The sequence below is a fragment of the Petaurus breviceps genome, unplaced genomic scaffold, assembly GCF_028583685.1.
Source record: "Petaurus breviceps papuanus isolate PSGF00001 unplaced genomic scaffold, PetGlider_PUasm1.0 118, whole genome shotgun sequence".
NCBI lineage: Eukaryota > Metazoa > Chordata > Mammalia > Diprotodontia > Petauridae > Petaurus > Petaurus breviceps.
In genome coordinates this window covers 16,945,938-16,969,048 of record NW_027185616.1, presented here as the reverse complement: position 1 = coordinate 16,969,048, position 23,111 = coordinate 16,945,938, and the positions used below count along the sequence as shown (strand labels likewise).

At 37.6% G+C, this 23,111-nt stretch overlaps 1 protein-coding gene across 9 annotated transcripts in view; it reads left to right on the top strand.

Moving 5' to 3' along the window:
- The window catches only part of SMARCA2 (SWI/SNF related BAF chromatin remodeling complex subunit ATPase 2), a 289,270-nt gene that overhangs the window by 162,171 nt on the left and 103,988 nt on the right, over positions 1–23,111 (top strand). For all 9 annotated transcript variants that reach the window (XM_069086747.1, XM_069086767.1, XM_069086776.1 and 6 more), the window contains 9 exons: positions 855–985; positions 1,237–1,294; positions 3,363–3,463; positions 3,606–3,753; positions 8,137–8,300; positions 11,207–11,273; positions 11,880–11,990; positions 14,771–15,013; positions 16,506–16,619. In XM_069086747.1, coding sequence (XP_068942848.1) covers positions 855–985; positions 1,237–1,294; positions 3,363–3,463; positions 3,606–3,753; positions 8,137–8,300; positions 11,207–11,273; positions 11,880–11,990; positions 14,771–15,013; positions 16,506–16,619 — 1,137 coding nt within the window. The remainder of the gene's footprint in view (positions 1–854; positions 986–1,236; positions 1,295–3,362; positions 3,464–3,605; positions 3,754–8,136; positions 8,301–11,206; positions 11,274–11,879; positions 11,991–14,770; positions 15,014–16,505; positions 16,620–23,111) is intronic.

Genomic DNA, 23,111 nt, shown 5'->3' with positions numbered 1-23,111 from the left:
TGTTACAATAAGCAAGAATAGAAGAGTAACAAATATACCATTGCTTCTCTTTTTCTTTTTTTTTTAATTAAAATGGTTTTAGGAAAAGTAAATCATAATTAGTAGATAGTTCAAATTGTTCATTTTTGGAAAAAAAAAGACCTGTTTTATAGCTTTCAAATAATAATATATTAACTGCTCTTCTATAATCAAGAATTTCCAAACTGATTTCCTGCATGACTAGGTTTTGAGAAGACAAGGTCACATATCCATTTGCATAGATATAATACTCACTCTAAATTCCAAGGAAAAAGACTTATTTTCTTAAGTGGGCTTAAACATGCCTCCTGCAATTTATTTATATGCTTAGTTTTCTTAGCAAAGAACTTAGAAATAGTTTAGTCATCAACTTCAGTCAGAGTTGTTTTTGTTTATAAATTCCAGCTTAGCGCAAATACGAGCATAGTTAGTCACATTAAGCTGAGGCCACGTGACGTAGAGAATCTTCATCTTCCAATGTGAAATCAGATATTTGTGGCTCAGACCTGGCACCAATAGTTCTCCAAGCTCCAGTTTTCTCATATGAAAAGTGGAGGTTGTGTTACTTCATGTGTCCTAACTTCTCGGGTGGCTGGGAGGAAATCATTTTGTGGAGGGAGCATCAGCTACTGCAGAAATGTGGGCTACAGTCATGGGCTCTGTGTTGTGTGTCAGGAAACATGTAGGATGATGGGAGAGAAAACCAGCCAATGATCAACAATAGAGAGACATCACAAGGGCCCAGCACGGGTTGTAGGACACTTTTGTTTTCCTTCTTTCTTAGAAGTCATGCTTGTAGTTTCCATGAAATGGTGACATTTGTCTTCCCTTGATAGCCAATAGACGAAAGCAGTCAAATGAGTGATCTTCCCGTGAAAGTGACCCACACAGAAACTGGCAAAGTTCTCCTTGGTCCTGAAGCTCCTAAAGCAAGTCAACTGGATGCGTGGTTAGAAATGAATCCTGGGTGAGTTGTTAGAGAAAAAAAAGGTGGTTTTGTTTGGTCTTTCAAATGATGTTATATGTTATTGATGTTCTCTCATTTCTTTAGATTTTGATTGACCTTTGAACAATACTTGAACTTGACTTAAGTCCACCTCCCATGAAAACCAATATATATCCATGTTTGTTACTGGCACATAGAGTATACATAAATATTAATGTATGAATCAAAGAAATAACCTCCCCTCCTATGTCTTTTTCCCCCTTCTCCTGTAGTTATGAAGTTGCCCCTAGATCTGATAGTGAGGAGAGTGATTCTGAATATGAGGAGGAGGTATGTATCTGTATTTTTTTTTCTGTATTCTGGTTTGATAGTTGGTAGGGAAGGAAGCTTATCCTTGAATTCAGCCTATGTCTTAACTTTCTACCTCCTCCTGCCTTTTAAGATCATTAGCTACATCCAATTTAGAGATAGCTCTGAAAGACCTTTCTTTGGCTGCTAGTCCACTGGGTTATCAGATGCCAGATGGCTCACCTGTCTCTCACTACTAATGGTATTTTTGATCAGTTGGGACTGCTGGGGAGACAGCAAACTCCATCATTTAAAAACAGTGATATGGTACCATAAAGGGAGAAAGCTGCCGTCAAGATGAAGTGACTGCAAATGAATTTGGTGACAGCTGAAGGTAGAGAAAAATTGACAGGGAAAATAAGTAACAGGATCCTATGGCTTTTAAGAGCAGTTCATGGAAGTCAAGCTCTGCCATTTCTTTGGGCATCAAATGATGCTTAAGATTGGGGAACTTGGGGGCATGTGTAGGAGGCTGGGAGAAGGTCCTAGTTTGACAACTCTTGCTTTCTGTAGGATCTGAGACTTCTTTCTAAAGGGGCTCCGTATTTCTTTTCCTTTGATACACTTGCATAACTTAAGAAAGAACATTTAAAAAAGGAAGGACCTTTTATTACTCTCTTGGAGGTAACACTTTTTGCGCATCCAAAAAGATAACTCTGGTGAATTCAGTAGAATTCAATGAGTAGTAGAAACATCTGACAGAAGTTTGATATGCATTTTTTGTTTGATAATGGTTTTTCTTGTTAATGTTTAAGCTTGATTTCCACATAGGTTTAGCAGAAATTCACCTGTAAGATTGTTGAGTAGAATTCATCATGGGAGGAGGTGGTCTTGAACCTCTCAAGAGACCTTCTTTACTTACATACCCAATAGACCTCATTATAAGCAGATTTCCTTGTAAGGAAATAGTGTAGAAACATATGTAAAAAGGAGACTTATGAATATCAAGCATTTTCTATGCAAGGTACATTTCTATGAGTTTGATCTCCTGCTAGTTAGTCTATAGAGATAGTTGATAAAATTTATATATATATATATACATATATATATATAATAAGGTGAATTGGTAAGTAGCTGTTTGAAAAGTGACTAAGAGTTTCACAAAAGACTTGACTGACATATGTTTAATCTTTGGTTTTTGCATTTTAAACATGAAATACAGAGAAGAGGCTACTGAGGTCCAGCTGACTGGGAGCTCAGGACACCTGAGTTTAAGTCCTAGCTCTGCTGCTAGCTGCTTGTATGGCTGGAGACCCAAGTGAACAGTCTCTGAGGCAGCTAGGTGGCACAGTGGCTGGAGGGATGGGCTGGAAATCTGGAAGACTCATCTTCCTGAGTTCAAATCCAGTCTTAGACCCTTACTATGTGACCCTGGGCAAGACACTTAACCCTGTTTGCCTTAATTTCCTCATCTGTAAAATGATCTGGGGAAGGAAATGGCAAACCTCGCCAGAATCTTTGCCAAGAAATCCCCATATGGGTTCACAAAGAGTCTGACATGTCTGGAATGACTCAACTACAATATGCGTCATCTGTAATGTGGAGGAATTGGACTTAGATGATGCCTCTAAGTCGCTGCTGTCACGGACATTCTATGAAATCTATGAAATAAGGTGAAGTTGGGAAATATAATGAAGCTTGGGCACTCGAGGTAAAATCATGATTAGTTAACAGAGTTATTGACAGTCTTGCCTGAAATCCTTAGAAACACCAACCATAGCGCCAGAAAGCAGAGATTAAGGATAAATATGCTCTGAAAGAAATTGAAGTGATACAGCAATGATAAACAGCTGCTCCTTTGGATGATTATGTTTTCCTGGAACCAGGAACTGAACATAGTAACCACTTCTCTTCAGTCTTGTGATCTCATCATTTAAAGGAGTGGGGAGAATTAGCTCTTACCCCCTGATTTAAATAGAAACCTCTTTGAGTTTGTCTTGTTTGTTGCATGTCCTGCAGAATATAACGGGATGTGTTTTCAGAAAATGAACATGATAGGAGAGGGCTGCGCCAAAGCACCACTTTTCTATTTTCTTGATTTCTTCTCTAGGATGATGAAGAGGAACTGAGCAGGCAGGAAACGGAGGAGAAAATACTTCTTGATCCCAACAGTGAAGAAGTTTCTGAGAAGGACGCTAAGCAGATCATTGAGTGAGTGGCCGGGGCTCCTTTTCCAGTCGGCCCATTGTGTCTTTTCTTTAAGAACCCTTAAGACCTCAGCGCTGGCCTGCCCCCCCCCCCCCCCCTGGCTCAGGCGTCTGAATAGAATTCCTCTGCACTTTCTCTGTGTCAGGACCGCCAAGCAAGACGTGGATGATGAATACAGCATGCAGTATAGTGCCAGGGGTTCCCAGTCTTACTACACTGTGGCTCACGCAATATCGGAGAGGGTGGAGAAGCAGTCTGCTCTTCTCATCAACGGTGCCCTCAAACATTACCAGGTAAAAACCATGGCTCGGGTTTCTTCGTGGACGCAAAAATAAATACTTCATCTGTTTTTTTTTTCAGCTTGGGTATGTATCTTAAGTGCTTGGTGTTGCTGCTGATGCTGCTGCTTGAAGACAAATTGTGTGTAAAGAAGTCGAAAGTTGAAAATGACCTGTGGTGCTGAAGGATAGCAACCACCCATGCTGGGAGGCAGAGTGTAATAGTGGATGGAGAGATGGACTGGGGAGGAGGAAGGCCTGAGTTCAGTTCTGCCCTCAGATGCCTATTAGCTGTTTTACCTCTGACAAGTCACTTACAGTCTCTGAGCCTTGGTTTCCTCAATTGTAAAAAGGAGGAGGTTGAGCTGGATGTTTTGTGAAATCCTTTCCAGTTCCAAGTATATAAGCCTCTGATGCTGTGACCTCTGAGGTCCCTTCTTGCTCTAAATATGATTCCATGATTGCTTTCCCAAGGTACTATAGTAGGAAATACTTTTATTTATCACTATACTTAGAGTTTGAGAAATGACTTTTATTTGACTTGATCCAGTGTATACTTTGTAGGAATATAAAAAATATAGTAGTTTATCTTAAAATAAACTCCATTTTCCTCTCAGGAGAATGTCTTGCCTTCAAACTTTTCCATCATTTGCTGCTTCCATGATAGTGACTCAGTCTTATGTTTTTCACTGGAGTAAACTAATTTTTGGGCTTTGCAATAAATTCAGTTTTATGGAATATTAACTTAGCATTTATTTCAGTTGATAGGCAAATTGAATGCATGTGCTCTTTACCATGAAATTCAGAATTATATCCTATCAGCATAGAGGATATCTATTACATTATAGGTCATAGAGTTAGAGATGGAATGATCCTGAGACATGGCCAATTCCACCTCCCTCATTTTACAGATGAGGAAACTGAGGACCAGGAGGTTAAGTGACTGCTGCTTACAACACAAGATGACTATTTTGCATATGCTTAAGTTTGACCTATAGTGTCTCTGTGGTGCCTTGTGGTGGTTGACATTTACTGGATTAGAGTTTTAAGTGACATTTAGACTATCAAAATGTGAGTCTTTGCCATTTTCAACAATCCCATTTGCTCAGGAGTCTAAACTTGTTAGAGTACATAATTCTTTATTCTCTATTCTGGGAACTTAGTTCAAGGAGAAGTTAACCAAAATGGTGACTTCATGTCTTAAGCAGAAACACCTACCCACTTTTGCCATCATCAGCAAGAAGTACCAAGGAAGAGGGAATACAAGTTGTTTATTTAAGGCTGTGGAAGTAGAAAAGTAATTAGGTAATACATCTAGAAAGAACTGAGTGTGCCAACTTGGTGTGTTCTTGTTCTTTCTAGATGAGTGAAAAGTAGGTTAATAGTGTGTGCCCTGAATAAGGCTTGTTCTGAGAAGCAAACAGTTGTTTTCCTGAGTAATGAACTGGAGGAAGGCCAGTTTTTCCCTCTAACAGCCTGATTTCTGCAAGTCTTTAGTGGGGGCCCATTTTTTTCAAAGGCCAAATCAAAGTAATGAAATTAAAGTATACAACAACATTTGGCTTGAAGTTTATGTAACATTCAAAAGGACCTTATGCTTTCTTGACACCTTGATAGTTGAAAGAATGTGTTCGATCATTACTTTGCAATATTAACTGATCAATTTGCATTTAGAGAATGGGGGAAGGGAATGAGAACTGAACATAGGACACAGTACAGAATCCACCTTTGACATTTGATTACTCTGATGAAATCAGTGAATACATCATGATTCCTATTTTTGTTTATGTTTGTATGTACTCAAAATATAGCCCATACTACAGTGTTTTCTAAACTCTTTTTTTTTTTAAGCAATCGGGGTTAAGTAACTTGCTCAAGATTACACAGCCAGTTATTTCTGGGTGTGGTGCTGAGTGTCTGAGCCTGGGATTCGATCTCCACGTCATCCCAACACTGGAGCCAGTGCTCTTACTCACTGAGCCACCTGGCCACCCCATCTAAGCTCTTTTAATAATGGGACACTTTGGATTAAAATGCATGGACATTTAAATATTAGTCTAAGGCATGTTCCTAGGATAAATCAGGAGCTCGAGAAATGTTGGAGCAAAATGATTTTTATACTGAAAAAGTATCATGTATGAGAAGTATTTTGATACATTTCATATGCTTTGTTTTAGAGGTGAAATATTGCAAGCATTGAAATTGTTCATGAAACCTCAGATCATATCCCATGGAATATCAGAATTCTATAGATCAATACTGAGAAAACACTGCAAAGGCAATTCTTAATTATCTGCTTGTGGATGATTGACACTCAGTCTTTACAGTTTCAAGTTGCTTTCCTTCATCATCTTGGAGGCATTTGGGCAACACCTATCATTACTATCTTTCCAGTTCCTCCCATTTCTTTCATACACAAACTCTATGATGTATTCAAACTTGACTACATGCCTTTTCTTGAACATACCTTGTGTGTTTTGCTTCTACATTTATACATGCTATTCCCTCCAACAAAATGAAATTCAAAGAGCACAGTGCTAGGCACTAGGGGACTGGAGAAGTTGTGTAGAGGCATTTGATAGAAGAACACTTCCCCCACATTTGTCTACTAAAGTCCTACCCATGCTTCAAAGCTTAGCCTAAAGGACACCTCGCATTAAGCCTTTTCTGGTCATACCATCCAGAAAAATCTTTCGTTTGAACTTTATAAATTCCATGTAGTATCATTCTATGTATTTGTATCCTTAACACCTCCCAGAATACCTGAAACATAGTAAACTCTTTAAAAAATGTTTTTTTAATTTATTACTTATGTGCATGTCCTAGTCTCCCTTCTGAATTGTAAATTTCTGGAGGTCAAAGACCTTGAAGGCCAGTCATTTTCCATTAAGTATTCACATCTTTGTATCCTCTTTGTTTTGGGGACAAGGCAAGCAAACTTCCCTCATGGCAGGTACTAAAAGATTTGTTGAATAAATCGTTTGCTTTGTCCATATAGTCAGTACTTAAAGGATCCATGGTGATTTCTTTTTTCTTTCCAACGGATATTGTAATTCATCTATGTTTTATCATTCTGTTTAACTGTTGACTACATCTTTCTATAAATCTTCCATAGAGACTCTAGTCACTATGCTGGAGGACTTCCTCTCATTCTTTTAATATTTTATGGCTACAGGTGCAACATTTGGACTGTTTGCCTATCATCCCTCATTGTTGCACCATGAATGGTCCACCTTCTTTTCTGGTCTTACATCTTTTATGCTACTTCTTGCACACATATCATGGTTGATAATAAGCTACAGCTTATTTACATTCAACAAGAATCTTTTTATCACACTTTGGATCACCTACAATTTTAATTCTTTTGACATCCTAGTATTTCCATAATTTATAGCCCTCTATGTAGTCTCACTAGGTGAATATTGGTGCAAAAAAAAATACAGGTTCTGATGTCATGGAACAGTTTGGGAACATGGAATGTGCTGCACTCTCCCAAATGTGATCCTCTCCAGTTTTCTATTCATTATGGACTTGGAAAATCTGGATCAATATTAATATTTGCATATACAAACTGTCTTTTAGGTAGCTTAGTCTCTTTAACAAAAAAAAGTATATTTCATAAAGATATTTTACCAAAACAAAAATCCAAAAAAAGTTTTGAGATTAATATTTAAAAAAAAAAACTAATCCTTTTGGATTTTTTACACGTTTCTTTCCTTCCCTTATGTGTGAATAGTTGAGAATTTGATATAGTATTTGCCAATTTTTTTGTACACAAAAAGTATATTTTATGTAGTACTGTGCAGTCAGCTCTCAATTACCTGACCATATGGTACCCACATTGCAGATTTTCTGTACATAGTTGTATAGTTCCATTTCCAGGAAGGAGTCTGTGACCCTACGCTCAAGATGGCATTTCTGCGCTTCCTGGCAGAAGAAATATTGCCATGAAAAGAAAGTTGGCTCACTGGATAGGTTCTCTGTGATTTTCTCTCACCTGTGTCAAAGACCCTTTTGGGATTGTTTATTTGTTTGTTTGTTTGTTTTAAAGAAGTGTTGGATTTGGGTTCAGGACTCTATGTTTCAAATAATTTTAGAATTACATAAATTATAGAATATTAACTAAATACGAGTAAGACAGCTGCTTAGAAATCCTGTTGGCATGCCATAGTAAGTCATTCTAAATCTGATTAACACACAGCACCTGCCAAGCAGCAATGATTATTAAAAGCTAGTATTTTGAATGATTTTTGTGCTGGTGTTTCCCCATGTTCCTATGGTGGGAAACCCCAACCTATAGCACTAAGAAGTGAAGAAGTCAGAGCTTCACTTCATTTGTATTAGTATTAATTACCTGTGCAGATCTTGGATAATTGAAGCAATTATTCTTCATTTCAGCTCCAGGGCCTGGAATGGATGGTTTCACTGTATAATAACAATTTGAATGGAATTTTAGCTGATGAAATGGGGCTAGGAAAGACCATACAGACGATTGCACTCATCACTTATCTGATGGAGCACAAAAGACTCAATGGACCCTATCTCATCATTGTTCCCCTTTCGTAAGTAAAGATTTCCACACTTATCTTTCTGTGTATTGTAGATCAGCCTTTTAGCAGCTTGCCCTTGTTTTACATGTAATGGTAAAATTCAGTGAGCAATCAGATAATGCATATTGTAAATCTAAATACTCTCCCCTACCCCCAGATCACTCAGCAATTGGCTGGTATAGGCATTCTATATACATAGAATCAAATGTTTTTATCAGCCATTAGTCTTCCATCTATCCAACATCCACTGTGTATGTTACAACTTAGTACTTATTCCTTAAGTGATCTGCTTAGAAGGAAATGGTTTTTAAACATCCCTTTAGTTTCTAAAAGACTTATGCAACAGATGATAGCTGTAAAGGCCCCTAGCACTGGGTAGATGCTTAGTAGGTGTTTCCAAATTGAATTGACTTCTATTTAAGTTGACCCTATTTTTAAATGGACCACCCTAAATATTAATATTTTACATAATTTGCATTGAACTGAATTGTCAGCATGGCCATACTGGGAGCTGTGTGCTTCTGTGTGCTCTGTCTTGCTGTCCACTCACTATCCTCTTCTGCCTAAAGTAGCCTCTCTTGAGAATCTGTGTGTGTGTGTGTGTGTGTTCACACATCATGCTGTCGTTCTCTTTGTTGAAGTTTTGCTTACTGTTTTCATACATTTGGACATTAGTAGGGATAAAATTTAGCTCTTTGAAGTTACAGGGATGAGGCGGCTAGGTGGCGCAGTGAGTAGAGCACCAGCCCTGGAGTTAGGAGGACCTGGGTTCAAATACGACCTCAGACACTTAATACTTACGAGCTGTGTGACCTTGGGCAAGTCATTTAACCCCAATTGCCCTGCCCTCCCCCCTGCAAAAAAAAAAAGAAAAGAAATTAAGTTACATCATTACTTGTAATAAAAAAAACCCATGTATAAGAAACCATATAGTGATTTTTCTCACTCAGATCAGAATGTCTATTGTATTAGAAATGTAATAGGATCATTTAGAGCTGAATGGAACCCTCAAAGTCATCTAATCCAAACTCCCCATTTTATAGATTAGGAACTGAGATCCAGAATGAGGGAATTAAGCAAACCGACTGACGCCATCTTGTGACTCAGCTCTAGAGCTAGCTCAGTTCCCTTTCTATTCAGTTAGGTCTAGTACAATTTCCGTCTTGTGAGAAAACTTTATTCAGTTATGGGAATTGTGAGAAAACTTTGTGGTATCATTTGAACCTAGCCCTGCATGTCTGGTAAGCTAGATCACCTCTACCTGCTGTTTAGAGATCCTTAACTAAGGTCTTAGGTTATGGTGACCAGAAATCTGGTCAGATCCAAAGCTTGATGCAAGAAGTTTTCTCACCCTTACATATCTCAAGTAACCCATGTGTCTTATTTGAAAACTGGCCCTGTCCTGGTCAGTCAGTTACTTTCATTGACTATAGACCCTTGAGCGGAGAAGGACACCTCTTTTTCTGGTTTCAGGGAACTGCACCAATTCGGTCTCCCCATTCCAACATGGAAAACTCCTAATCTTTCCACCAACTAGAAATCAGATTGCCTAATTATATATCCTGTTTTGTATCCTGCTTATTGTTATCTTTTAAAGCATAAAAATTTCTCTCCTCCTGCATTCAGGGTCCAGTGCCAAGCTGAGGAGACCTGGTTCCAAGTTGTTATGTAATTGGCATGCATTGCTTAATAAGTCAATATGCTTGGAAGCTTGAACCTTTCTTTCCTCGGCTATTTCTGATTTTTACCACCACAGGAGAGATATAGTCACTTCTCTGAGGTCACACAGGTGGTAGAGCTGAAATATGAGTCTGGGTCCTCTAACTACAAATCTGTCCCTCAACCCCAACTCTCTACTGCCTCATGACCTTAGCACACTAGTTATATTTTTTGATCAGCGTATTTCTAGAAAATATTTTCTTATAGGACATAGGTTTCAGTGTGTTAAAATATTAGAAAACTCTTCATTTATTTTAAAATAACATTGAAAAGCTCTCTCTCTCTGTCTCTCTCTCTTTTTCCTGTCTCTCTCACTATCAGTGTTTCTCTTTTTTCTCTCTCCCCCCCACCCAGACACACACACACACACACACACACACACACACACAGAGTTCTTCATGGAAGTTATCTGTTTACATAGCTTTGTATTTTTTGGCCTTTTTTAACTTAACATATTTACTTTGAAATTATCAATGGTATAGGGGCAGCTAGGTAGCACATTGAATAGAGTATCAGCCCTGGAGTCAGGAGGATCTGAGTTCAAATGTGGCCTCAGACACTTGACACACTTACTACCTGTGTGACCTTAGGAAAGTCACTTAACTCCAATTGCTCTGCCTTTCCTCCTCTCCCTCTCCCCCCTCCCCACCAAAAAAGCAGATGAGAAAATCGTTTTAGAGGACGCTAGGTAGTGCAGTGAGTAGAGAACTGGCCCTGGAGTTAGGAGGACCTGAGTTCAAATCCAGCCTCAGATACTAAAAAAAAAAAACACCAAACCTAGCTTTGTGACCTTGGGAAAGTCACTTAACCCCAATTGCCCTACCTTCCCCCCTCCAAAAAGTAAAAAAAAAAACAACAACAAAAGAAATTTTCAATGTATGGTTCTTGGGAATTCAACATTCATTTTGCCAGTATCTTATTGTTAATTTGCTTTGCTTTTCAGTAACTGTATATGGGTCCCCTTTACTTTGCATAAGATTTGGGGGGGGTATGATTTTTCAAACAGATTTGCAATGTTACAAGACAGTGTTTTGAGTACTTATCTCAATTTCTCTTATTGCCCATATCATTGAAAATCAGTATGTAGGTGTGATACATGGAATATTCTTGAGGACTTTATAAGGTGAAGGCTGCAATTAAACAAGCACACTTGTGACCACTGATTCATGCAAATGCTCTCTTTTTTTTCTCTTCTATAGGACTTTATCTAACTGGACATATGAATTTGACAAATGGGCTCCTTCTGTAGTGAAAATCTCCTACAAGGTTTGAAATGCTGCTTTTGTATACAAATCTGGAAAAGTAAAAATAGACCATATTTTCTTCATTCCATATGCACATCTGTGAACTGTATTTGGTTGTAAAGTTTTGTCATGTACATCATGTACTAAACAGTGAGAGTTAATCATCCCAAGAAGATTACTGTAATAAACCATAATTACTTTCAGATAGTGAAATGCTGAAGAAAATTGTTAATTATCATATTGCAAGGTTTCTGATGAGAGTAATACAAATGATAAATACTGCATGTTCTGTGTATTGCTGAATGGTTCACTGTCGGGCTCCTGCAGTTCCAACTGTTCCCATAAAGTCAAGCAATTACCAAGGACACTCGCCTGCCTGCTGCACACTTCCACAGACATGGCGCTTTTCAATCCAGCAGCCCGTTCACCTCAGCAAGGTCACTGTCATTTTCTTTACTCTCATTCCTTTTTTGCTCTTCCTTGGGGAAAGCATTCTTCAGGGCCTGGAAGTGTCCAGATGTGTGCCATTGAACCAAGTCCTTTATGATAACATGCATGGTCAGTCACAGTTTTGCCCTGTTCTGAAAAGATAATGAGAAATAATGAACAAGCACTTGTTTCTTTTCAGGGCACTCCCGCCATGCGCCGATCGCTTGTTCCGCAACTTCGTAGTGGAAAATTTAATGTCCTTTTAACCACTTATGAGTACATTATAAAGGATAAGCACATCCTTGCTAAGGTATGGTTTGATTTTATGTACAATTAAAGATCACCCATTAAGGCTCAAACAATTTGAAAAATCAAAGCGAGTTGTGTATTTGTATCGCTGTATGTCATATGTTTATTTTTGAGAGTAATTATCTTATGGCCATAGACTTTCTTTTATACCTACTTATTTACCCTGAGACTTATCTTGGTTTTTGTTCCTGTACTTTTGATAGGGAGAACTGGTTCTCTCTTCATAAAAATTTCACATGAATTCCTTAGTGTCACTTCTTTCCTAATAGCTCTGAACCTGCTAGTGGAGGACATAATTGTTTTTGTTGCCCTGGGTTATTTTCAGAAGTGAGGATTCATCCCTCTTATTTCCTTTGTCTCTCACCAGCAAAGTTAGAGCCTGTCCATATGGTTGTCTCCCTATGAACAATTATCCTGGCTATGGCTTCTTTCCTCTTCCATTTTCAGACATCACCTGGTAAAAGCTGGACTGTTGCTCAAAATTTATTGATGTATTTTCTTGCCTTTTATTCAGAGCTATGAAAAATTATTTTTACCTTAGACTCAATGTTCACTTGTATTCTGGATAGCTGTAAATTAGTATCATTTTTGTCAGCTTTTAAAGAAAACACTGTCTTTTTTAAAATTTATATATATATATATATATATATATATATATTTTATAGTTAATAATAGCTCACATTTATGTAAGGGACTTTTATGTTATACAAAGTACTTTCCCTATAACTGTGAAGTAGGTAGTATAAATATTATTAAGGCCATTTAACAGAGAAATAAACTGAGGCTCAGAGAGATTGTATGACTTGCCCAACAATATACACCTAAAAAGCATCAGAACCAGATCTTAAATACAAGTCTTTTTATTACAAGACCAATACTCAATTCACTACAGAACACTGCCTTTATTTAAAATATAGAACAACTGATTTGTTAACTTTCATGGAACAAATATTAAAATTTTCTTTTCATTTTTAAGTATTTCCCCCCTCTTTGTGTGTGTGTGTGTATGTGTGTTTTACTTAGAAATGTAGAAGTGTTCATGATGCTGTTCTAGCTCTCTGTTAAATCTTCACTCGAAAAGCTGAGATTTCCCTTAAAGGTGTCACATGAGGAAACAGAATCAAAGAAGCGTATCCCCTAAGGAAATTGGGCGGTTGAGCTGGTATTGAGTATATTATTGTTTCCCTGTTGTTAATTGTTGCAGAAGAATTTGGCAATCAAAAATGAGACCTTTTCATTATTATTATGGAAAATATTTGATGATATGATTTCTCTTTTCATAGTTTGTCTTTCACACAAAGATTGTCAACATTCTTTAGTGAATTCTGGTAGTGAAATATATTGCTTGCATGTTGCAACTGAAGCAATTAATTCAGTGACTTTCTCAGAGGTCACAGACCTAGTCAGTGGCAGAAAAAAGAAGAGAATTAAGGTCTCTTAATTCCCTTTCTAGTTCTCTGTAAACTTAATTAGGTAGGAAGATAGTTTAAAATGTAAATATTATTCTGCATGTACTTCTGGCTACCAGCTTCTTTCTCTGCTGCAGGGACACGTGGGACAGCTAGGGGTGGTTGATTATAGACATAATATTTCAACACTGATCTTGTGGTTTGTAGAGGAGGTAAAAAAAAAAGGTGTTTAGCATCTTTCTGATTGGATTTCCTAGCCTGACTACTTTTTTATTTCTTTCTCTTCCTGAATTTTTATTGTGATGAGGAAATGAGAAATTTAGGCCATCCAGTCTTTCCCTTAGGTGGAATGAATGAGATATTTCCTTTCACTAGAAGGATTTAAATCAGCTTAGAGAACTTGTGGTCCTCTGAATGCCATTGCTGAGCACAGCTTAGAAGCAGAAGATAGTTAAAGAGCATCCCGTAACATTGTTGCATTCTGAAGGTGATTGGCACTGTGGCATGGAAGGGTGTTGGGGCAGAAATGGGAAGGTGGCCAGGGTATGTATGTTTGCAAGGCCAACTTGCTATCTTTCAGATAAAACCTGTTGCTTATCTCTCCTATTTCCGTGGTATAAAGGACAGAATAGTGGACTCAGGATCAGGAACGAATCTTGGGTCATTACAATACAATAAAATTATTACACTTAATAGTTGTATGACCATGAGGAAGTCACTTAACTTTCCTAAGCTTCAGTTTCTCTACCTGTAAGACGGGTCATGGAGATTAAATGAAAAAAAATGTTTAAGAAACCTTAAAGTGCTATATAAATGTCACATTCTTATTCTTGCTTCTCCCTAGTCCCCCCCCAAACATCCATATTTTCCTGGATTGTCTTTGCATTGACTTTTCTTTTAAAGCCTCTGTATGTTCATCTTAGTTCTCGTTTTGTTCTGATTTTTTTTTCTGAGCAATAAAAAATAGCACAACCATCAACCTAAAACAGAGGCTTGAAGCAGAGAGGGCACCACGCAGCCCTGTTAATAGGTTACCTTGGAGTAGTTGGCCCCTGAGACTTCTTTTGCTATCTGCAAAATGAATATAGTAGGAATAGGAACCTTCCCAGCTTCACCAGAGGACATGATCACTGTTTGGAACCCTCTGTCCAGCATAATGGAAAGAGTACCCCCATGCTGGGCGCTGGGGTAGAGGTACACAATATGCTTGTAAAAAGTCCCCCCTTCATCATTATGAAACATGACAACATTTATGGCAGAAGAGGAGGTTTGGGCTGTTTACCTTTTCACGCCTCATTTTGGTGCCATGTTTAAGAGCATTTGCAATTTTCAGAGTTCACTCAAATGCGATGCTTTCCTCACATTGATGCAGATCCGGTGGAAGTACATGATAGTCGATGAAGGCCACCGAATGAAGAATCACCACTGCAAGTTGACTCAGGTTCTGAACACTCACTACGTGGCACCAAGACGGATCCTCTTGACTGGGACCCCTCTGCAGAACAAGCTGCCTGAACTCTGGGCCCTCCTCAACTTCCTTCTTCCCACCATTTTCAAGAGCTGTAGTACCTTTGAGCAGTGGTTTAATGCCCCCTTTGCCATGACTGGAGAAAGGGTACTCATCTAACCTTTTATTTTTCTTAGCAAATAACAAAGCATTTAGTTGAAATTAAATAGCCTTTCCTCGTGAGGATATCAAAACGCACAACAAATATCTGCCATGTGGTTATCAGAGAAAGACCGTAAATAATGAACCTCAGTTTGAAGTAGGTTATGGGAATGTTCTAATTTCAAGTAAATTGTTCCCCCCCAAAATGACTTTTTATGTAAACATCCCCAGCAAGAAGCCACTTAGTCTTCACAAATTTCTTGATCAGTTGGAATATTAAAAGCAATAAAGCAGATGAGAGATGAGCAACTAACTTGTTGAGTATGTTTATGGGTCATTTAACTACTAAACCATGAAAAAGACGTCGAATATTTCCACCCTTGCACCATTTGTTTCTTTTGCAAGACATGCACGTAAAGTATTTCTGACTCAAATCTATCTATTCGGCTCCCTTTTTGCCAATTTTGTGTAAAACCCCTTTCATTTCACTTTGACTGGCCCAGATAAAATTATGTATGTGTGTGTGCATTAGAATGAGTCCCCTGAATATTTGGCAAAAGCAGCCATCTCCAGACATTTCCATTTCTTTCATTTCACTAACTGTCCTAACTTATGCAGTCCCTATCTGAGAGAAAACACACTGTTGCAAGAAGAAAAAAAAAACAAAACCTTGTGGGTGGTGCTTTCTTAGCAGCAGATGTAGATTACCACAGCAAGACATTTCAGGGAAATTATTTGGCTTGAACTCTTCAGTTCTCTCATATGTGGGAAGTTTTGCATTTAGTCAGTAAGATCATTGGATTGCACTTATGTAAACAGTGAAACCAATATGGTGGGTAGTTTTTTAGAAGTCCTTAACTTAGAATCTTCTGACAGATAATTTTTTTCCTCTAGAGCAGATCCGTGAGAGGCAGAGGAGTGAGAAGGGGATTTTATGTTTTTAAAAAGTGAATGATTCTCAGAAGAGTCAGGACAAAGATAGGGAAGAGATGGAGGAAGTCATGCCACAATAATCAGTAACACCAAAAATAATCTGACTTCCATGGTCATCTTGCCATTTTCAGGTTCAATGCCGTATTTCCCAAGTACCTTTCTATATATTGTTCTGTCCCCTATCTCCCACCTTTACTATCCCTAGAAAGATTATATTTTTACAGTGACTTTTAAAGCTGATTTTTGCTTTAAAACAAGCAATATACTTCTAAAGAACCCAATTCTCTTTGAATATTAAGAAAAATAAACACACTTATTCTATCATATACTATTATAGCCAGTCATAACTGAGTGGGTAAAGGACATACTTGGACTGATTATTCGATATTTTTTTAAAATACTAGCTATATGTAGACTTGGACACAGTTGCCTCTAGATGGTAGTGACTTCAGAAAGAACTGATCCATTATGTGCTGAAAATTCATTATAAAAGGCCATTTTGTAGCATGATTTTTTAAAAAGATTAAGCAAAACTGCCATTCTACTCACTGTTATCTTTTTGTAGGTGGACCTAAATGAAGAAGAAACTATATTGATTATCAGACGTCTTCATAAAGTGCTGCGACCATTTCTGCTGAGGAGACTGAAAAAAGAAGTGGAATCCCAGTTACCAGAAAAGGTGTGGGGCACATTGGAGAGTTTTGAAAATACCTAATTAACCTCTCCAGCTTGAAATTGTGTTTCTGAAACAATTTGTTTATAAAATGCTTGTAGTTTAATTGTAAATACCATTAGAAATAAGATGTGAATACTTTAGAATTCTACAAAGCAAAAGAAGGTCTAATGTAGAGAAAAGGACTATATTACAGACTTTTATGGATGACTTCAAGAAGCTTTTTGAGAGAAGGTGCCATTTTTACTAAAATAATCCCAGAATCTTAGAATTGGAAGTGACCTGAGATGCCATCCAGTCCATGCAGGACCTATACAGGAATCCTTTCTGCAGGAAACCCAGTGAATGATCAGTCAACCTTAGGAATTGCATCATTTAAGTCACAAACAAATTATTATACAAATAGAGTTCCTGAAACTATTCTTTAAATGATGTACCATTTTCTTCTCAGTGATTGATTCTCTAAAGCCTATGTTATATTTTAATTTTAGATTTCAGGTACTTTCATAGCATATTATCATTATCAAAAAATCATTGGGAGCATCCGTCTATGTGTAGGACTTAACAGGATTGTTCTACTGAAATACAGTAGTTTTAACATTAAATGTATTCCTTTAAGGTCACATAAGACAAAATTGTGTCTTGTATAATACTAGGCTCTCTGTCAAAAAATTAAATATTTGATGATGATGATGCTGGCATTGAGAATACCAAGAAGCTTGGTTGTATATGAAAAGTTTGAAGTTTGTTAGCCTACAAAAAGACAGACACATTTCGTGACCCTACATAATCCATGAGCCCTACATAATGAAAACTAAGTTCCCATGAATATTTTATCTTTAGTTCAGCTGATTTTATACCACCTGAATTTTCATTGCTTTGGAGAATCTCTGTGCCCTAAGTAAGCTTCAGGTTTTTGGTTTAATTGGGGATTTGGGTCAAATGTATTTCTTAGATTAATACCAAATTCAGTACAGTAGCAGAAAATAACTTTTAAACTCCATCAAATTTTTCTGTTTGGAGTTCAAATAAGTTTTCTTCTTGTAAAATTGATTTGCCTGCTAGAGTGTAATATTTGCTTCATGAAGTGTTTTGATGTGGGTTTCTCTTTTGATGGGCCAATTTTGAAATGTTTTATTTTGCATCATTGTATTCTTTGTATAACACCTCTCTTTTTAGACAGATTGGCTCATCCTGTTCACTTTAAGAAGGATTTGGCATGATATTGTACAAAAGCTGCTTACTTAGCTAGTAGATGAATTCTCTTCCTAAATTTTCTACTCCTCAGCAATCAGAGAATAGTGATAACAAAAATGAAAATAATGTTGATAGCCACCTTTCCCCCATAAAGACCGAATGTACAAAGATTAACGTCTTTCATGTACTCTTTAATTTTTTTTCTTTTTTCTCCCATTGCATGTAAAACAATTTTTAACATTCTTTTTTTTTAAGTTTTGAGTTCCAAATTCAATCCTTCCCTTCCTCCCTCCCTGAGACAATAAGCTATCTGATATAGGTTATACATGTGCAGTCATATGAAATATTTCCATATTAGTCATTTTGCCTCATGTACTCTTTAACCCCAATACTGAAAATTCATAACAAATGGTTGATCTTCCCTTTGAATTTCAATGGTCTCTGCTACTTGGGGTCATAACCTCAGCATTCATAAATGAGTTCAATTGCCTGAAAAAGAAAAAAGTGAAGACCGTGGTTTATTGGACTTTACTCTTCAGTTGGGCCAGAATGGCAATGAAGCTATTTTTAAAAGATCCCTAATGCATCATCTCTAAAATGGTCTGGAACAAAGAAGCAGTTAACTGTGAAGTTTGTTCTTTGTGCCAAGTTACAGCCTCTTCATTGTATTTTTGCTGAAATAATACTACAAGATAAAAAATATTGTATTGGAATCTTTTTAGGACTATCTAGGATTAGGACTGCCTGCTTTGTCTTTAATCTCATAAGGTGATAATAACATACCCTCAAAAACCACTATACAAAACTCCATATTTACAGGATGTATCTCAGTAACTTTAAACTAGCTGATTATCTCTTGTGGCTACTAATTGTTTTTGTTTACTTAAAGATTTGGTTTTGGCATAACTTTTCAGGAAAGGTACCTGTTACTGAAATAATTTTTATATTGTCTATAATCATTTTTAAATGTTTATTGTTTAAATGTTTAAAATAATTTTTGCCTTGTTTCTAATATCTATATCATATTGACAGGACAGCACAGACTTTTGTAATTTCTGACTTCTTTGTCATTCTCATTCTCTCCTTCCTCATATTTCTCACTATGCTACCAACTAAAATGTGGTTCAGTCGTTTTTGCTGGCTTATCCCCTTGTTACTTCCCCTTCTTCCTGTTGAATTTTATCCATTTCAGTGCCAGGAAGATAACGTGATGTACTCTAGTTGATAGGGAGCTGGTCTCAAAACCAGAATGACCGGCTCTTGGCATACGCTAACTCTATGACTCTGGGCACCTCACTTAAATTCTCTAGGACTAGTTTCCAACTCAGATAGAAACGGGTCATTAAACCAAGGAGCCCTATATGTTAATGTTATCTCTCTTCCATTCTAGTTTTATTTACTTTACTAAACATTTCCCAATTACGTTTTATTCTGGTTCAAATTTCTTGTGGGCTGCAGGCCCAGGGCCTAATGTCTGACCCCTCTGCTCTAAGCAGTTTTTTTAAAAAGTTTAGTTGCAGAGAAATGCTGACCTGTATCGGTAGAGGAAGTTACTTCACCTGGCAGCTTCCCATAGCACAGAGATCCCAGGGCCAGTCCTTGTCCGCGTCTTCTGCCCTCCTCACTTCGTACTTTCTGCCCAGCTCTGCACCCAGATTTTGCCCTCCAGGATCCCTTTTATAACAGCTGCCTGCTATCATTCCAGGCTTGGGTCCAGTGTTTCCCATCTGTTCTCTATAAAATTTTATGTTTAAAATGCTGAACAGTTCCATCTCTCCCACCATAAGTTCCTCATATTATATATGATGTATGAAGATTTTAGAAGAAATTTTTAGAGGTGTATGTAGAACAGAAGCATATATTATACGCAGTGGTAGGATCACTCTGCTTGCTTTTGCCATTATAGTGAAGTGCATTGTTCTTAACTTTGCATTTGATCCTTTGATAAAAGATATATCGATATGTAATTCTGAAAAGGCTAGCTTGTTGTAAGCCATTCAGCCATGTTATTCCCTCATACTCAAAGGAAGAATCTCTTTAGTATCTTTGTGAGAGGGGAAATCATTTACACACTATATTCATACACCCTGGGTCAAAGGCAGTCAGCCCCTATTGAGCATGAAAATAGACCTCAGAAATGAGGCATCAGTGATGGGGGGGGGCAGTCTTAATAACATTTTACAAAATTGACAGTAGCTCAAACAAAGAGAATTCAATGAGGAAAGAAATAATCTGTAATATATTCCTGTAGTAAATACAAATAATTTTTAGATTATCTACTTTTAGGGGAGAGGTCAGATGATTTTAGAGATAAAGGGGAATTGAGATATCATCTAAATCCAACCCCCTACTTTATAAACAGTTAAGGCTCAGAGGCCTTTAGAGTGGAATACAGAGCTACCAAGACCACACACGTCCTTTCTCAAAGTGTGGTAAGTTATTAATTGCCTATGTTAACAGTAAACTAAATGCAGGATAATTTCTTTTTCAAGGTCTAAATTTTAATGTTTAAGGTTTAGGTCCTCCCTCTATAGATGTAGATTAAAGCTCTCTCCACATTTAAATAGGCAGGCTTTCTGAATAGATCAATTAATTAGCTAGATATAACCTGGATCAGTACCTCCCACCCCCTCCCCCAATTATTACTACTTGGTGACCAGTTCTCCTGACTTAGGTAAGCTTTAAACAATACAGTCCATTATCAGGAGTGTACCCTACGAATCTTTGTCATCTGGCTGTGGGGACAAGATATAAACACATAAAACAATTATGTAACAATGCAAGGCAGTTTGTGTCAAAAATGCATTTCAATTGTATAAATCCTTTTTACGTATCTACTGTGTACAGTACACTTTGCTAGGAAATTGGCAAAAACCCACTGTTCACCTCAGGCAAACACCTTACCCTCATGGAGTTCACACTCTAGTAGGGAGATATACATACAAAAATACCTAGTACCAAGCAATATGTAATAGGTGCATTAGAGAAAATGGGAAACCACGTACTTTGTGCTTTTCAGGGAAAATTACTTTGCTGACTAAGGAAAACATAAAGCCTTCACAGAGTTGGTAGAATTTGAGTTGGATGGTAGGTTCATTAGGTGAAGAGCTGAAGAGAGCACATTCCAGAAATGGGGGACAGTGACAGCAAAGGTATATAGGTCACAATGGACCAGGCCTGGTTTGAGATTTTGAAAATATCCCAAGTTGATTTGTAGCATGAATTACAAGGAAGAAAGTAATCAGAGATAAAGCTTGAAAGATAGGGTAGTATGAGAGTATGGAAGGGCTTGAATGTCAGGGAGAGGAATTTGAATTTTTTACTTTAGAGTCAATAGACAAGCATGGACAGTTTTTAAGCAGAAGGGTAGCAAACAGGACCAATTCTGTGGATAAGGAAGGTCTATCTTATAAACACCATTGTATTAAGATGTCAAGTGTACAAGGCGCTATCCTTGGGTGCTTCTATTAAAAAAGGAAATCGTGCCTGGCCTCACGTAACTTTTATTTTACAGAAAGGATACTGTTAATAGATTGATAAAAATAATATAACCTAGTGGGTGGCCAAAGGAGAAATCCATTAAAAATACTCTAGAAAAAAAAATGTGAGGAGAAAAGAGGAAACATCTTTATAGAATGGGTGTTCCTGGATTTCATGGATGAGGAGGATCCCAAAAGGCAGAGACGAGGAAGGAAAATATGTCAAGCATGAGGATGTCCTGGCCAAAAGCAGAACACTGTTGGGTCTGAGGAATGGCAAGCAGTGCTGTGTTTCTAGAATGCAGAGTCAGTCAGTCAGTCTGTATTTATTAAACCCAGTGGATGCAAAGAGAAGGAAAAGACAGTCCCTGCCCTTGAGCAGCTCACAATCTAATGGGGGCAGAAAACAAGCAAGAATTTGCTATGTATAGGATAAACAAGAAAAATCTGAGAGAGGGAAGGTGCTATCAGTAAGAGGACCTGGGAAAGGCTTCCCGATCATATCTGTGTCCATCTGTAAATCTATATGTCATTTCACCTGGTCCTCACAATGATGTTGTGAGATAGGGATGGGTCATTTCATCCCTGTAGGAAAGCACTTGTGTGAAGTGGCGGGTGATAGGAAATAAGGCCAGGAAGGTGATGGGAAATAGATTGTAAATAACCTAACTCGAGGGGACCTTGAATACTAGACTAAGAGGATTGTGGTGTATCCTAGAAACAATTGCAGCCACTGATGGTTCTTGCACAGGGAAGTGTCATTATCAGAGTTTTACTTTGGGGAGATTATTTTGACAGTTATGGATATGAAGGTTAGATGCGAGTGGGGAAATATTGGATGCAGGCAGAACAATTAGAAGGCTAGAGTATTATAATTCAGGTGAGAGGGGAGGGAAGTTTGAACCAGTGTGCTGCCTTGATTGCTGAAAAGGGGATGCTTGTGACAAATGGGGGGAAGCAGAATTAACAAGACGGCTAATTGGATATGGGCAATAAGAGAGAAGGGGGAGCAGAATATGACTCCAAGTATTTTGAGTTTATACGACTGGGAAGATCTGGTGATTCCATCACTGTAAGTAGAGAAATTAAGAAAGGGTAATTTAAAGAGTTAGATGGGGAGTTTAAATTTTGACGTGCTACATTTGAGGTGCTGCTAAGGTATCACTGGAGTTGTCCAGGAGGCAGTGAGAGAAGTCAGACTGAAACAGAGAAATGGGAGTGAGCCCAGGCAACTGCATTTGGGAATCATTTGTGTAGAGGTGATAATTGAACCTATTCATAACTGAATGGAAGGGAAGAAGAGGGAGTAAGGACAGAGGCAATGATGACTCTTAAGTTTCAATTTTAGATGAAGGAGAAATTGAGTACTACTTTCAGAAACAATAAAGCTAGAAAATAGTTTGGGAGGAAAGATAAAGTTTACTTTGGTACATGAAGATTGCAGACAGCAAGTGCAATAGAACTTGAAAGAAAAGATCCGTTTGGGCTGCACTTGCTAGACTTAAGATGGACTCTGGGTGATGGGTAATGTTAGGATAATTTGAGAGTAAACAGAAGAGCATTATAGAGAGGGCAAATACATAACACAAGCAGCCAACTAACATGGGTAAAGTGCCATTTCAAATCTAGTGGTTTAAAGATTTAGATTTCTTACAAATATATAAAGATCACTGGTATCAAAAAAGTAATAATAATAATAACCTTTGAATTTTCAGTGTCCTGATTTAACCTTTTAAATGTCATCTGTAAATTCTTGGAGATGGTATTAAGTATATGTTTACTTGATTCTTTTATTGATATCAGGCCTCTTGTCATCCGCCTC